This window comes from Labeo rohita, chromosome 16, assembly GCF_022985175.1.
Source record: "Labeo rohita strain BAU-BD-2019 chromosome 16, IGBB_LRoh.1.0, whole genome shotgun sequence".
NCBI lineage: Eukaryota > Metazoa > Chordata > Actinopteri > Cypriniformes > Cyprinidae > Labeo > Labeo rohita.
The window spans coordinates 6,126,628-6,141,985 of record NC_066884.1 but is presented as its reverse complement, the minus strand read 5'-3'; the positions used below and the strand labels follow the sequence as shown (position 1 = coordinate 6,141,985).

The 15,358-nt window shown below is 30.2% G+C and overlaps 1 protein-coding gene across 3 annotated transcripts in view; it reads right to left on the bottom strand.

Moving 5' to 3' along the window:
• The window catches only part of rgl2 (ral guanine nucleotide dissociation stimulator-like 2), a 32,160-nt gene that overhangs the window by 15,398 nt on the left and 1,404 nt on the right, over window positions 1-15,358 (bottom strand). For 2 of the 3 annotated variants that reach the window (XM_051131247.1, XM_051131248.1), the window contains exons 3-7: window positions 4,042-4,089; window positions 1,774-1,857; window positions 1,520-1,686; window positions 1,299-1,352; window positions 1,000-1,193 (exon numbers count right to left, since the gene is read on the bottom strand). In XM_051131247.1, coding sequence (XP_050987204.1) covers window positions 1,000-1,193; window positions 1,299-1,352; window positions 1,520-1,686; window positions 1,774-1,857; window positions 4,042-4,089 — 547 coding nt within the window. Of the gene's footprint in view, window positions 1-999; window positions 1,194-1,298; window positions 1,353-1,519; window positions 1,687-1,773; window positions 1,858-4,041; window positions 4,090-4,925; window positions 5,326-15,358 lie in introns of those variants that run through there. The other variant, XM_051131249.1, reaches the window with a different exon arrangement.

Genomic DNA, 15,358 nt, shown 5'->3' with positions numbered 1-15,358 from the left:
AAAAAGTCAGAATAACAAGTTATAAAGTCAGAATTGCAAGATACAAACTGCGAATTTCTCACAGTTCTGAAAAAAAAAGTCAGAATGGCAAGATTAAAACTTGCAATCGCATGAAAAAAGTCAGAATTGCGAGATACAAATTTGTGTTTGTGAGGAAAAAAAAAGTCAGAATTGCAAGTTTGTATCTCTCAATTATGACATTATTTCTCACAATTGTGGGTTTATATCTCACAATTATGAAACTGTGAATCTGTGAAATTGTGTGATTAAAAAGTCACAATTACCTTTTTTTTTTTTTTTTATTCAGTGACAGAAACAGGCTTCCATATAAAATACTTATTTCAGAAATATTTAGAAATCTTACAGACCTCAACATTTTGATAAAACTGAGTTTATAGCAACTGTTTTATGAGCTTGTAACATAATGTAAAATCTCAGTGTACAAACCAATGAATTTTCATATACTTCTCATGTCTCTCATGATTAAGGGGTAAAGCTTTTAAAAATCATTTTATAGAGCAATTTCCAGCTGCTGAAAAATATTAGACTGATATTGTCTACAGAAATTTCCCTGACTTTCCCAAAGATTGTACTAATTTCCATGACTTTTCAATACAAATTTCAAAATTCCACGATTTCCAGGTTTTTCGTGAGGGTGGGAACCCTGGATGTAAAAAAATATATATAATTTGATGCTAAAATTACTGTGGCATAAACAAAAGTAAGTAGAATCTAAAAATGATAAGGAAAAGCTTAGAGACATTTGCTGATGTTGGCTAACAACCATTGCATTTTCTTTTCTGAATTTCAGAACCCCCGAACTTCATTTAGTGACATTCCTATCACCAAAAAGAAATATTAAGGTACAAAATTCATGTTCTAGTGCCAGGTGGTTCAGGTGGTTGTGCAGACGCCCTGATAGAATAACCTGCACCGTCTGTCACAAGCATACAAAAAACTGTTAAATCTATCCTTTGTCAGAGGGAGAAATATCCTGACCTGAGAGTGATCCAGACAGCAGGGTTTTTTCACTCAGCTCCTCTGCGATTCTCAGCAGTCGGCCTTTGATTTCTGCGCCCGAGGTGTCTGTGGGAAGAAGGGGGGCCAGACGCAGCAGGCAGGAGGGATTGTTCAGAGAGCGGAAATCCTCGGGATAGTCACTCAGCCATGTGGTGAACACCGTACACACCGCCCTGAACACAAATGTGAATAAATACTCCACAATGCAGCGTAAAAGACACAACAGGCTATTAATAAATTCTATTTATAGCTTGATGTGTATCTATAGTAGTACATACTTGTTGAACATTTGACGTGTGTTACTTTTGCTCTCCCCAGGAGGATTTTCCAACCTAGAAAATAATTTATAATGAAATTAGGGGTCAATATGCTCTTATTACATGCTCTAATTTTGTTTACATGTTGCTGAATTTGATATCGCCAACAAAATCATTGCAAATGTGTCATAAGTATTTGATTTCTAAAAAACAATGACTTTATCAGTCTACATGTGCTTTACCTGTCTGTCAGGATGTCCAGCACTCTCTGGGTGGAGGTGAAGGAGCGATACGTGGAGAGGAAGATAGAGATGAAGGAGGAGTCGCCCATGGAGAAGGAATGGAGGAGATGGAGGACCAGCTTTTCTTCTGTCCCTGCTTTGACGTGCTGAGAACGGGATGCTGTGGACTGGGAGGAGACGGGAGACGGGTGTAGGCATCAGGAAAATTTTCTGGAATGCACAGGACTAAACGACACTCTGGAAAATGGACTCACGTGGGGAGCGGCAGGGGAGCCATGTGCTTGTTTCACCACCACAGTGTAGATGACACCGTCTTCCTCCATTTCGGACACAGTGGACTGAACCAGAAAGAGATCAGAGTAAGTGGTCAATTTGTGGATGTTTTTATCCAAAGCGCCTTCCACTACACTTATGTGCTCTTTGAGGTTAAACTACGGCTAAACCATTGATGTCACATGGACTATTTTATCAGTGTCCTTACTACCTTTCTGGGCCTTGTCAGCTTTGTTGCTGTCTATGCAGGATCAGAAAGCTCTCAGATTTCATCAGAAATATTTTAATTTGTGTTCCGAAGATGAACGAAGGTCTTGAGGGTGAGTAATTATTGACAGAATTTTCATTTTTGGGTGAACTATACCTAAAGTATCATAAAGTTTGCTTCAGTTTATTTTGGCTAAGACCCACCCACTCCATTAACATCGAAAGTAACCAATCACAGTTTTAGCTTTTATGTACATTTTTGTAGTATTTTATATAAATGCATAACACTGTCAATTCACAATCAGTTGAGCAGAAACCAAACATAATTTAGTAAAAACTTACTAAGAAATAATCTGTGTTGCACAGACATACACTACCAGTCAAAAGTTTGAACAGTAAGATTTTTAAGTCTCTTCTACTCACCAAGCCTGCACTTATTTGATCCAAAGTGCAGCAAAAACAGTACAATTTTGAAATAGTTTTACTACTTAAAAAAGCTGTTTTCTATTTTAATATATTTTAAAACATCATTTATTCCTGTAATTTCAAAGCTGAATTTTTAGCATCATTACTCCAGTCTTTAGTGTCACATGATCCTTCAGAAATCATTCTAATATGCTGATTTGCTGCTCAAGAAACATTTAATATTATAATTATGTTGAGTTTTATGTTTATTATTATTATTATTATAACAGCTGAGTAGGATTTTTTTTTTTTAGATTTCTTTGATGAATAGAAAGTTTAGATAAACAGCATTTATCTGAAATAGAAATCTTTTGTAAAATTATTTTTGTTCAATTAGCATCCTTGCTAAATAAAAGTATTAATTTTAATAATCTGTTCCAATTTTACTGACTCCAAGATGGTATAGTGTATAATGTTCCAAAAGCTTTTTATTTCAGATAAATGCTGATCTTTGGTTCTTTCTATTCATCAAAGAATCCTGAAAAAAATATACTCAACTGTTTTAAATATTGATAATAATGATAATAATAATAAATGTTTCTTGAACAGCAAATCAGCATATTAGAATGATTTCTGAAGGATCATGTGAAACTGAAGAATGGAGTAATAATGCTGAAATGTAGCTTTGATCACAGTAATTAATTACATTTTAAAATATATTCAAATAGAAGATAGATAGTAAAAATATTTCACAATATTGCTGATTTTGCTGCATTTTGGATCAAATAAATCCAGGCTTGGTAGACTTGTTTAAAAAATATTAAAAATCTTCAAAAGTATAGGATCAATAATGTTTTTAATGTTTTTAAAGAAGTCTGCATTCACCAAGACTGCATTTATTTAATTAAAAATACAGTAAAAACATTAATATTGTGTAATATTATTACAATTTTAAAAAGCTGTTCTATTTTATTATTATTTCACTATTTAAAATGTAATATATCTGAATGCAAAGCTCAATTTTCAGCATCATTACTCCAGGCTTTAGTGTCACATGAACCTTCGGAAATCATTCTAATATGCTGATTTGCTGCTCAAGAAACATTTTTTAGAATCATTTGGTAACATTGAATATTTTTGCAACATTGTAAAAATTTTTAACGTCACTTTTGATCAGTTAAACACATTCTTGCTGACTAAAATTATTAAATGATTTTAACAAAACATATTACTGACCCCAAACATTTTAAATAGTGAAAATTTAAAAAACAAAAATGAAAACTAAAATTTTCTCAATAATTTGTTAATTTCAAACTCTGATGCCATTAACCTGGCAAATGTTTAAATCATAAAAAAAGCACTCATTTTATCAGATGGGCACCCTAAATAAGCATGATTTTGTTTCCAGGAAGACTAGTGCACCTGAGCTGCTGTATATTAAATTGCTGCCAGCCAATCAGATTGGAACAGCTAATTTTCAGATAGTGTTTGCCAGTTTGTGTGCAATATGCATCAGAAGGTATCCATCTTTCAACTACTTCACCACATAGTACATTAAGAAAATCACTTTCTGCTGCACCTGACACAGACTGTTTGAAAGAAGCATTTCTGTTGGCAGAAAAAAGATCCAGTCTTACCAGGTTCAGCGGACAGTACCATGTGGTCTTCATCGGGGACGGCTCCCCCTAAAAGAACACAGACAGAAAAATATAAGTGCATCATACATTTTGAAAATAAACATGTTTCAATGCATATATGCAAACATTAATCATTGAGATTAAACAATTACAAAAGTTAAAACTAACTGTTTTCCAGCAGGTTTCCTGAACACTTCCCATGTTGCCATTTGTTTGGACAAATGCATAGTCCCGCCCCAAACTCGCCCTATTGGTTGAGCTGGTCAGAATGTACATTGATTGGTAACCCTAACCTTGACCCTTATCTCAAAATGGCTAAATATCAGCTCAGATATTAAACTTTACTATAAAGCTCCACTTTCTATCCTAACAATGGCTGCATTTAAAGCAAGGTAGGATTGCACAATGGCAGTTGTGTCGGGTTTGACACTCTAAACTCTCTGATAAGGCATCACATTTACATATTATTATACATATTATGTATTAGAATGCTTTTGATTTACTCAACTCATTTGACAGAGATTTTCCGACATTAAAAATGCATGAGGCAACAGGCCAAAAACAAACCTGGTGACACAGTTATGAGTAACTGTCTGACACGTCCATATGGTTTCCAGCAGATTGATACACATCAGTCACTCTCTCAGACCAATGTTCAAACTTGAACACAAATTTAAAGTCTTTACTCAAAAAGCTCCTATTTTGCCTGAGCATGAAATGCTAAATTAGTTTCAAAGCACACAAGATACTTTATAATATAAGCCTTGAGAAAAGCCATAACCCTAAGCAAACCAAAACATTACCACAGATGCAGATCATTTCCTTAAAACCATTCAGTGTTGTGTGTGCCGCAAATTGAAAAACAACTCAAGGAAAAACACTACCTTCAACTCAGCGAGTCCAGACAGGCAGAGATCTGCCAACTTCCTGGAAATCCTTAGAGTTTGCCGGAGAACTCCATCTCCTTCAGGCCTTTTCATCTGTTCGATTTAATCTATTTTTCTTGCTGCTGCTTTCAGAGGGGTGTTGATTTCATTCAGCGAGATTCATAGTCTATCTGTCTTCCCCGCTCAAATCTCACTCTCTCTGTTATGGAGCCGTGCAAACACACCTGAGCTTGTCGCTAGGCCAACCCCCTCCACACACACATACACTCACATACACACACACACAGTCATGCACACGTCACAAGGGCGCTCCTGTTACAGACTCGCACACAATCTCTCTCTTTCTCCTTCATTCGTTTATGGGTGAATCTCACAAAACCTCCAGCTCATAATTTAAAGTCAAAATAGATAGATTTTTCTTTAACTAAAGTCTATTTTAGGACCATTAAGAATTTTTTGCATTGTGATATTGTTTTGTTGACATTATACATTGTGATATTATTTTATATAATATTTATATAATAATATTTATATAATACTGAAAAAAAGCTATCTCCCTATCCATAGTCATTAATTAATTAATTAATTAATTAATTACTTCATTCATTCATTCATTCATTTATTCATTCATTCAAATGCCAATGCAAAAATCCTCAAAACAGCTTTTACTTCATTTTGTAAATTTTCTAATTTTGATTTTGGAGGAAAATATGATTCAAAAATATCCAAAATATTTCAAAAATATGTAATATAATAAAAATGTAATACATTATTTATTTATATTATAATATTTATATATAAAAAAATCCTTATTTGTCATTAAAAAATATCTAAAAAGTCACATAAAGGTTTACCTAAATATTCTTATTTTGATTGTGGAGGAAAATATTATTTTAAAAATACGATTCCAAAATATCCAAAGTATTTCAAAAAATATATCAAATTTCATGAAAATGTTAATGTTTTACAAAAATATATCAGTATCAATAAAAATGCAATATAATATAATATTATTTATTTATTTATAATATTTATAGATTTTAATGTCCTTATATAATATTTAAAAAATATATCAGTATCAATAAAAATATAATATAATATAATATAATATAATTTATAATATTTATAGATTTTAATGTTCTTGTTATATGAATAATGTAAAAAATTCACATAAAGTATGACGGACACACACACAGTATACGTGTGTAGTTTCACAGACCAGGCTTAAGACTAAAATGTAAGTATGAGCTGTTTCAACTGAAAGAAACTTGCACTGATTGATCTTAAAATAGGTCAGTGCCCTTGTTTTTTCTCAAGATGCACACCAGTAATGTTTTTTTTTTTCTAAGGCATGTTTATAAAAATTACTTCAATGTCCTAAGTGAACTAAGTGCCCTGTCTGTGAAACCAGGCCATTTTTTTATAGAATGAAATATCCTATTTTGCCATGTAAATAATGTCAGTGCAAAAATCGTAATGGTCCAAAAAGTAGGTCTCCTTTTCTTTATGCACAGTTTTTATTTTGATTTTGAGGAAAATCTGACTGGTTCTCATAAGTCTTATAAGTGTGGACTATGCTGCTAAACCTGTTTGGTGAAGTTTAATGCAATGAATGAAACAGGAGTTAATAATAAATACTCATGAATGTATCGGCTTCAGATTTCAAGAATGGCAACCTTCCCATCAAATCTACTGTTCAACAAGGTTGTACATAAAACGGACATCATGTTATTGTCGATCTTAAAAGAGATCTTCTTCAAATGGCTACGTACGACATGACAAAAGCCTGCTAATAAAACTAAGGGCAACACCTGTTTATCTAAACGGGACACTCAACCGTAAGCACATACTGACACAAAGATGGCGACGTGCATGGCGTGCAGCCTGTTTGCTGTGCTGTAGTGTTGTTTATATATAATGAAACAGCCAGGTTCCATGTTTTAGAAAGTAAAAATAGCTGAATCTGTGAGCCGCCGCCACAGGTGAACCACATGGTCTTATATTAGTCTAAACTGAACTGAAACTCGGATAAAAAAAAAATATTCCTTGAGCTCAGTCTTTTCTGCTGGGGATTATTATTTTTATTTTATTTTATTTTATTTTAAGCCATATGCACCTGAAGCTCCATCTCATTTGAGAATAAATGTAACAGGTATATAATAACATAAACAGGGTCTTTAGATTTTTCTGCAGAAAGAGTGATGCTATGCATTCTGGGTAGTTTCTGGTTTGTTTCTGTTGCTAAGCAGTTGCTAAAGTGTTCTAAGTGGTTTCTAGCATGTTGCCAAGGTGTTGGGTGGTTGCCAACGTGCTGCTATGCAGTTTGTATGGCGTATTAAATGGTGGGTTGTAAATGCTAGAGTGTTGTAAATTTTTAGCATGTTGCAATATAGATTGCTATGCATTATGGGGGGTTTCTGGGTTGTGGGTGTTCTAAGTGGTTTTTAGAATGTTAAGCATTTTGGGTGGTTACCAAGGTGTTGCTATACAGTGTTTTAAATAGTGTGTTGCTATGCAGTTGCTAGAATGTTTTGAGTGGTTTCTAGAATGTTATGCATTCTGGGTGGTTGCTAAGGTGTTGCTATGCAGTTTGTAGAGTGTTTTAAATAGTGTGTTGCTATGCAGTTGCCAGGGTGTTGCTATGCAGTAGGTTGTTTTAGAATGTTATGCATTCTGGGTGGTTACCGAGGTGTTGCTATACAGTGTTTTAAATAGTGTGTTGCTATGCAGTTGCTAGGGTGTTGCAGTGCGTTTTAGAATGTTATGCATTCTGGGTGGTTACCGAGGTGTTGCTATACAGTGTTTTAAATAGTGTGTTGCTATGCAGTTGCTAGGTTGTTTTAGTACTTTTTAGAATGTTATGCATTCTGGGTGGTTACCGAGGTGTTGCTATACAGTGTTTTAAATAGTGTGTTGCTATACAGTTGCTAAGGTGTTTTAGTGCTTTTTAGAATGTTATGCATTCTGGGTGGTTACCGAGGTGTTGTTATACAGTGTTTTAAATAGTGTGTTGCTATGCAGTTGCTAGAATGTTTTAAGTGGTTTCTAGAATGTTATACATTCTAGGTGGTTGCTAAGATGTTTGTAGGGTGTTTTGTAGAGTATCGTATACTGTTTTGTGCACTGTTTTTCTAAGCATTTTTTGAGTGTTCTGAAGGTTTTTTTTTTTTTAATTATGTTGAGAGTTTGGTGTGTTTTTATTGCTATGCAGTTGCTAGGTTGCTTACCATTCATAAACAGATAAATTGCATGTCCGTTTTTTTTTTTTAACTCACTGTAGGGTTGGATGTTTTGAAAAATCTGTAATCCCAGGTTATATAAGACGATAATAGTGATACATGCATTGCTATACTGAGTCCTTTTTTTGTATTTATGTAACGCAAGGTGTAAAACTCCTTAATTTTCATACCATGACCAATCCTGTCTGAGTCAGCTCTGGAATGAACCTTAACAGCTCATTAATGCAGATGCTGTTATATCACATTGCGAAATTCACACTCTTGGGTACATTTGGAAACTTTGAGTTTTACCTTTAGGTTAAACCAGCTGTGAGTTTCCAAGGCTTTTCTCGGCCAGCAGGAAGTGCATAATAAGTGTGGACAAACACAGGAAACAGGACATGCTGTCATGTCATGCTGCCCTTCCTCCCTCCACACGCTCTTACTCTCTTACTCAGTCAAACGCTTTGAGCCGCTCTATTCACTAGTGTTAGCCTCGGGGGAGGGGAACAAGAAAACCTCTATAGAATTTCCCAAGACAATATCAGCTGCTCTGTGTGTTTACTATCCTCTCTGCCTCTTAGTAGGGGAGATTGGAGGCAATTGTAACACAAGGTAATTGTAAACAAACAACATTTTCCAGTCACAAACAGGCTCATAACACTTATACAGACCATGATCAAGATTAAGATATGAACAGAGGTCAGGGCAATTATTATGTTTATTTCATGACTGGACTGGCTTCAAGATTGGCAACATTTCCATTAAATCCACGGCTCAACAACTTTGCATGTAAAATAACCATAATTTCATAGTCAATCTGAAAAGAGATCTTCATTAAAAAGCAATGCATGACACCTGCTAATAAAACACGGGGCAACACAATTATTATGCAAATTTTGTTTCTTTAAAATATGCAATAAACATTTCATTAAAATATCTAGATAAAAAATGTAGTTTTCAAATTATTATAATGCTGCTTGGGATTTTAAAGGGCTGTAAACAAATTTTATTCCTGAAATGAATTAAAGAATGAGTACCATATGGAGGAGAAAAACCATTTTGAAGCAATAATAATACAATTTTAATTACCGTTGTTTGATGTTATTATTCTGTTATTATAATTAAAATTACTGTTTTTTGAGATTTATATTGTTTCTTGAGTTTATATCATTTTTGTGTTGCTTCCAACCATACAAATGTATGTTTTTGTTTTTTTTTTTTTTTTGTTAAAGGAGAAATACATATATATATATATTCATAGTCAAGGATGCATTACATTGGTAAAAAGTGAGAAGACATTTATAATGTTACAAGAGGTTTCTATTTAAAATAAATGCCTTTTGTTTGTTTTGTTTTGTTTTTAAATTTTTTTTGTTTGTTTTTGTTTTGTTTGTGGAAACATGGTTTCCACAAAAATATTAAGCAGGACAACTATTTTCAACATGAATAAAAATAAGAATTTTTATTTTTTTTTATATTCTGTATTTTCATTTTAATTTTAGTTAAAGTTTTAGTAATTTTGTTGTGTAATTTGTATTTTTATTTTTTATTTATTTATTTATTTTTGAGCTGAAAATAATGATTTCTGAACGATCATGTGACAGAAGGCTGAAGTAGTTTTGAATTAGATTTTATTTTTATATTCTTTATTTTCATTTTAATTTTAGTTAAAGTTTTAGTAATTTTGTTGTGTAATTTGTATTTTTATTTATTTATTTTTTTTTTTTTAAAATATATCTATATATTTAATCAAGTTTTATTTTATTTATTTATTTTTTGAGCAGAAAATAATGATTTCTGAACAATCATGTGACAGAAGGCTGGAGTAGTTTTGAATTAGATTTTATTTTTATATTCTTTATTTTCATTTTAATTTTAGTTAAAGTTTTAGTAATTTTGTTTGTATTTATTATTATTATTATTATTATTTTAAAAATATGTCTATATATTTAATCGTTTTATTTTATTTATTTATTTGTTTGTTTGTTTGTTTGTTTGTTTATTTTTTGAGCAGAAAATAATGATTTCTGAAGGATCATGTGACACTGAAGACTGGAAAAGTTTTTAATTAAATTAATTTTTTTTATATTCTTTATTTTCATTTTAGTTAAAGTTTTAGTATTTTGTTGTGTAATTTGAGATTTTTTTTAAATATGTCTATATATTTATTCAAGTTTTTCATGTTTTTTTTCTAGCAGAAAATAAGACTGGAGTAGTTTTGAAATTGATTTTATTTTTATATTTTCATTTTAATTTTACAGTTTTAGTAATTTTGTTGTATAGTTTGTCATTTTTATTATTTTTAAAATGTCTATAGTTTATTTTAATGACAGTTATTTTAGTACTTAAACTAAATAAAAATTAGAAATGTTGTATCGTTTATTATTTTATTTTATTTTATTTTATTTTATTTTATTTTATTTTATTTTATTTTATTTTATTTTATTTTATTTTATTTTATTTTATTTTATTTTATTTTATTTTATTTTATTACTTAATTTTTTCCCCCTAGTATTAAAATATTTTTTTTAATGGCTCTAGTTCATGATAATAACCCTGAATAGAAAAGTCGTACACTTTACAATAAGTGTATATATGTTTCTTATACAAAAACATGGCAGTTAAAACATGAGTTATTAAGGAAAATGTAAAAAAATATCACAGTGTTCTCCCCTGCTAATACAGCTGCCTCCCAAACATTAAAATCCTTATATGTCCCAGGCAGGCTGCGTTCTCACCGAAACAGGTCGTAAATACATCACAGGGGAGCTATTTACAGAGACCTATTGTTTCTGCCTTCTCCATGAATACCTCGTCTCGCTCTCTTTTATCTCTGTTCTTGTGTTCTCATCTATTACCGCATCGACCAACTTTTCCTTTTTCTCTGCCAATGGAAAGCACACCGTGACCGTCACAGAGCGCTCGCCGCTGATGATCACAATGGAGCTTAATAGAAATCGGTCAATCATTTCTGCCCTGTTGTCGAGAGGTTCAGTCGATGCCGTGGCGGCATTTTCCCGCAGCCGTTTCGGTGACACACGGCGCTGCATGTGGCCCACGGTGCACAATTCAGGGGACATAATGAGTGCTCTGTAGACAAACTGGGTCAGCTGAGGTTGTTTTTAGCTAAACAATTATCCCCCCTCCTCTCCACCCCGTCTTTTTACGTTACACCCAGAAACGCACACGAGGAAGTTGCACGGCGATGACTGCAAACACATTTTGACCTGCGCATATGCATCCTGCCACTGTCATTAAAGAATCAAGAGAGGGCCGGATCTAGTTTCATCCTGTTGAGTCTTCTCTGGCCTTGCTTTTGTGTCATCCGAGCAAGTCCCGACAAAAGAGCCAGTGTGTTTCATACTGGACTCTTGCATTATTTACCAAAGAGCTGTGAGCTGGTCATGTGACCTGAACAGGAGGGAAGTTACTACAGTGAACTGCATGAGACAGCAGGGCTTCTGTTTTTAGACCGGCGAACCCAAGTGTTGAATGAGTCTAACCTTGGTGAAGCAATTTCTAGTCGATACTCAGGATGTTGTTGTGACAAGAAACAAGAGCAGGGCCGTGACCACCACAGACACACACATGCTCAATATTCAGATTAGTCGTTGATTAAAATCGTTTTTTCAATGATAGATTCTTTATTTTCTCAATATGGCTCACTCCAATACAAGTCAATACTAAAATGAATTGTACCTTTATTCAGTTAAAAGAAAACTGTACCTTTATTCAGTAAAGAACAAATATTATTTACTTTTTTATTTGTTCTATTGCTCATAATTTTTGTTTTTCGTATTTTCTTTTTCACTATTCTAGTTATTCTAGTTGTTATTTTATTTAACAATATTATTTGATCATATTTTTAATTATAGTAAATATTAATTTAATATATAAATATAAAAAAATTATATAAATTAATATAAAAAATTAAATATATATTTATATAATATGAAAAAATATACATTCCAAAAGTGTGTGTGTGTGTGTGTGTGTGTATGTATATATATATATATATATATAAATGTAATATTTATATTGTTACTTTATTGTTACTATATATATACTTTTTTATGATATATTTAATATATTTAAATATGTACCTTGAAATATAGTTATTTTATTTAATATTAGTAATTTTACTTACTAATTTATAGTAAGTTATTCTAGTTGTTATTTTATTTAACAATATTATTTTATAATATTTTTAATTATAGTAAATATTAATTCAATATAAAAATATAAAGAATTAAATATATATTTATATAATATGAAAACAATACATTACAAAAGTGTGTGTGTGTGTATATATATATATATATATATATATATATAATATTTATATTGTTACTATTTAATAATAGTATTTTATGTATTAAATGTGTATATATATATATATATGTGTGTGTGTGTGTGTGTGTATACATATATATATATATATATATATATATATATATATATATATATTATGATATATTTAATATATTTAAATATGTACCTTGAAATATTTATAGTTATTTTATTTATATTAGTAATTTATATTTAAAATTATTAATTTTTTATATAAAATGTATATATTTTGTATTTTACAAACACACATAAATACATTTTATGTTTAAATATTTATTACTTTATTTAATAATAACAGTATTGTATAATATTTTTATTTAACTGCTAATTATTAATATTAAATGCATATATAGAATATTATATAAAACATATATATATATATATATATATATATATTAAATGTATATATTTATATAAAATTCAATTATTTAAGATTTTAATATTACATTAATATTTTGAAACCTATATACGAGTATAATGTAAATAAATAATATTGTATTTCTGTTTGTATATTTTTACAATATTTTGAAATGTTTGAGTCATATTTTTGGATATTTTATAAGTCATAAAATCAAAATAAAGGCTATTTTTAGGATTTTTGTATTGACATTTAATAATAATTTAGAATTTTTTTTTATAACTTTACACTTTATATTTGAAGAAAGATTGAGTGGAACATGTCATTATATTAATTAATAATAATTTTACTGCTTATATAATTAAATTGTATCTAATACCTTATTGGTTTTTGCTGTTATATCATATTGCAATTAGTATTAAAATTATTTTTATTATTATAAAATTAGGTATAATAACCGCTTGTGCCTCATCGAAGGCTCCTTTGATTTGAAGGAAACACTTGTATGTAAACTGATGACGTGTAATCTCAAAGCCGCCTGCAGCAGCTGACAGTATAAACACAGATCATGAGAAAATACCAGGTGGGGTCAAACAGCAGCACACGAGGGCTTTGCTTCAGGCAGATAAGAAACTCACCACCCACAGTACAGGCTAAAACAAAACGCTTCCCGCTAAAGCAAACACAGAGCAGGTCAATCGCAGAGCACCAGATGAGCGTATTTGAATTTTATTAACTTTCAGCTTGGGCTCTTTATATCGCCACAGTTAGTTATGTAATAGACCCTCTTTAAACTAACATTTGCAGCTAGTTACACTCTCCCCCACACCGAAAGGTCCTGCAGCTTTTCTCAGAACTGTAGCTTCAGCTTCCTTATGATTAAATGTCTCAAGAGAACGAGGTCTATGTCACTTCAGATCAAAACACCGGGTGAAAGGGTCACAACTCAGCCGAATATCCTGTTTCAAGTTTTAATCCACAAGTGAAAGCTGATCTAACAAAAAACACTAACGCATTCAGAAAGACAGAAATATATGAGATACAGTATGTGCTCTTATCTTAACCACAGAAACCCACTGCAATGGTGAGCAAAGACCTGATCCAAGAAATATGTTCCTAAATTACACTTTGGATGAAATCAAGCTACTGTTAGTATTCATGTAATATAATCAGGTTTAACCAGAGCTTAAAAACGCCCTTGAAGGTCACAATCATGGTAAAAAAAAACCTGGTATTTTTACACCCAAATTTACCAAAAATGGTGGCAGTGTTATTTTAGTATCACTGCTATATTATTATAGTTCTTGTTTTCATTTTTATATTTTCTGTTTTCAATGTAATTTTAAAGTTTGAGTAATTTTGTTGTTTTTGTCATTTTTATATTTTCATTTTATGTCTATATAGTTTTCAACGTTTAGTTCACAGAAAATAAACTTCAGTTTTAACTTTAGGTTTAGTTCTTGATTTTAGTTTATTTTGTCTTAGTACTTCAGCTTTAAATGAAAATGCTGCCTTGGGACAACTATCTGAAATAAAATAAGGTATATTTTTTGTATATATTTATTTTTATTTATTTATTTTTTTTTAATTTTCATTTCAAGTGATAGAATTTTGGTTAAAGTTTTAATTTTAGTTAACAATAATAACCCTATAATAAATAATAGCTATAATAATTCTAAATTATAACCCCTATTTTATTTATTTTATTTTATTTTATTTTTATTTTTATTTTATTTATGTTATTTATATTTATTTTAAGTTTTCAGTTTAATTTTAAAGTTTTATTAATTTTATGTTTTTGTCTTGTTTATTTATTTATTTACTTTTACATGTTTATATAGCTTTTAACTTTAGTTTTACTTCACACAAAAAATATTTAGTTTAACTTTAGGTTTAACTTTTGGTTTAGTTTTGTTACATTTTAGTTTATTTTGTTTTAGTAATTTAACTTTAAATGAAAATGCTGCCATGGCAACTATCTGAAATAAAATAAGGTATTATTTTATTTTGTTTTATTTTTTTATTATTATTATTTATTTATTTATTTTTTTAGTTAATTTTCATTTTAAGTAATGGGATTTTTTATGGTTTTAGTTATTATTAATAATTATAATAAATAACTAAAACAATTCTAAATCATAACCCCTATTTTATATTATTTTATTTTATGTTTTTATATAAATACATTTTTATTTATTTATTTATTATTATGTCTATATACTTTTTAACTTCAGTTTTAGTTTACACAAAATGTTTAGTTACCTAAACTTTAGATTTAGTTATTTTTTTTAGTTAATTTTTAGTTAATTTTCATTTCAAGTAATGAATTTTTTAATGGTTACAGTTAATAATAATAACCCTATAATAAATAACCCTATAATAATTCTAAATTATAACCCCTATTTTTTTTATTTTATTTTATGTTATTTTATTTTATTTTATTTTGCTGCTACTGAAATAGAGAATTTACTTTTTATCTAATACTGATTTGATTTTAAGAA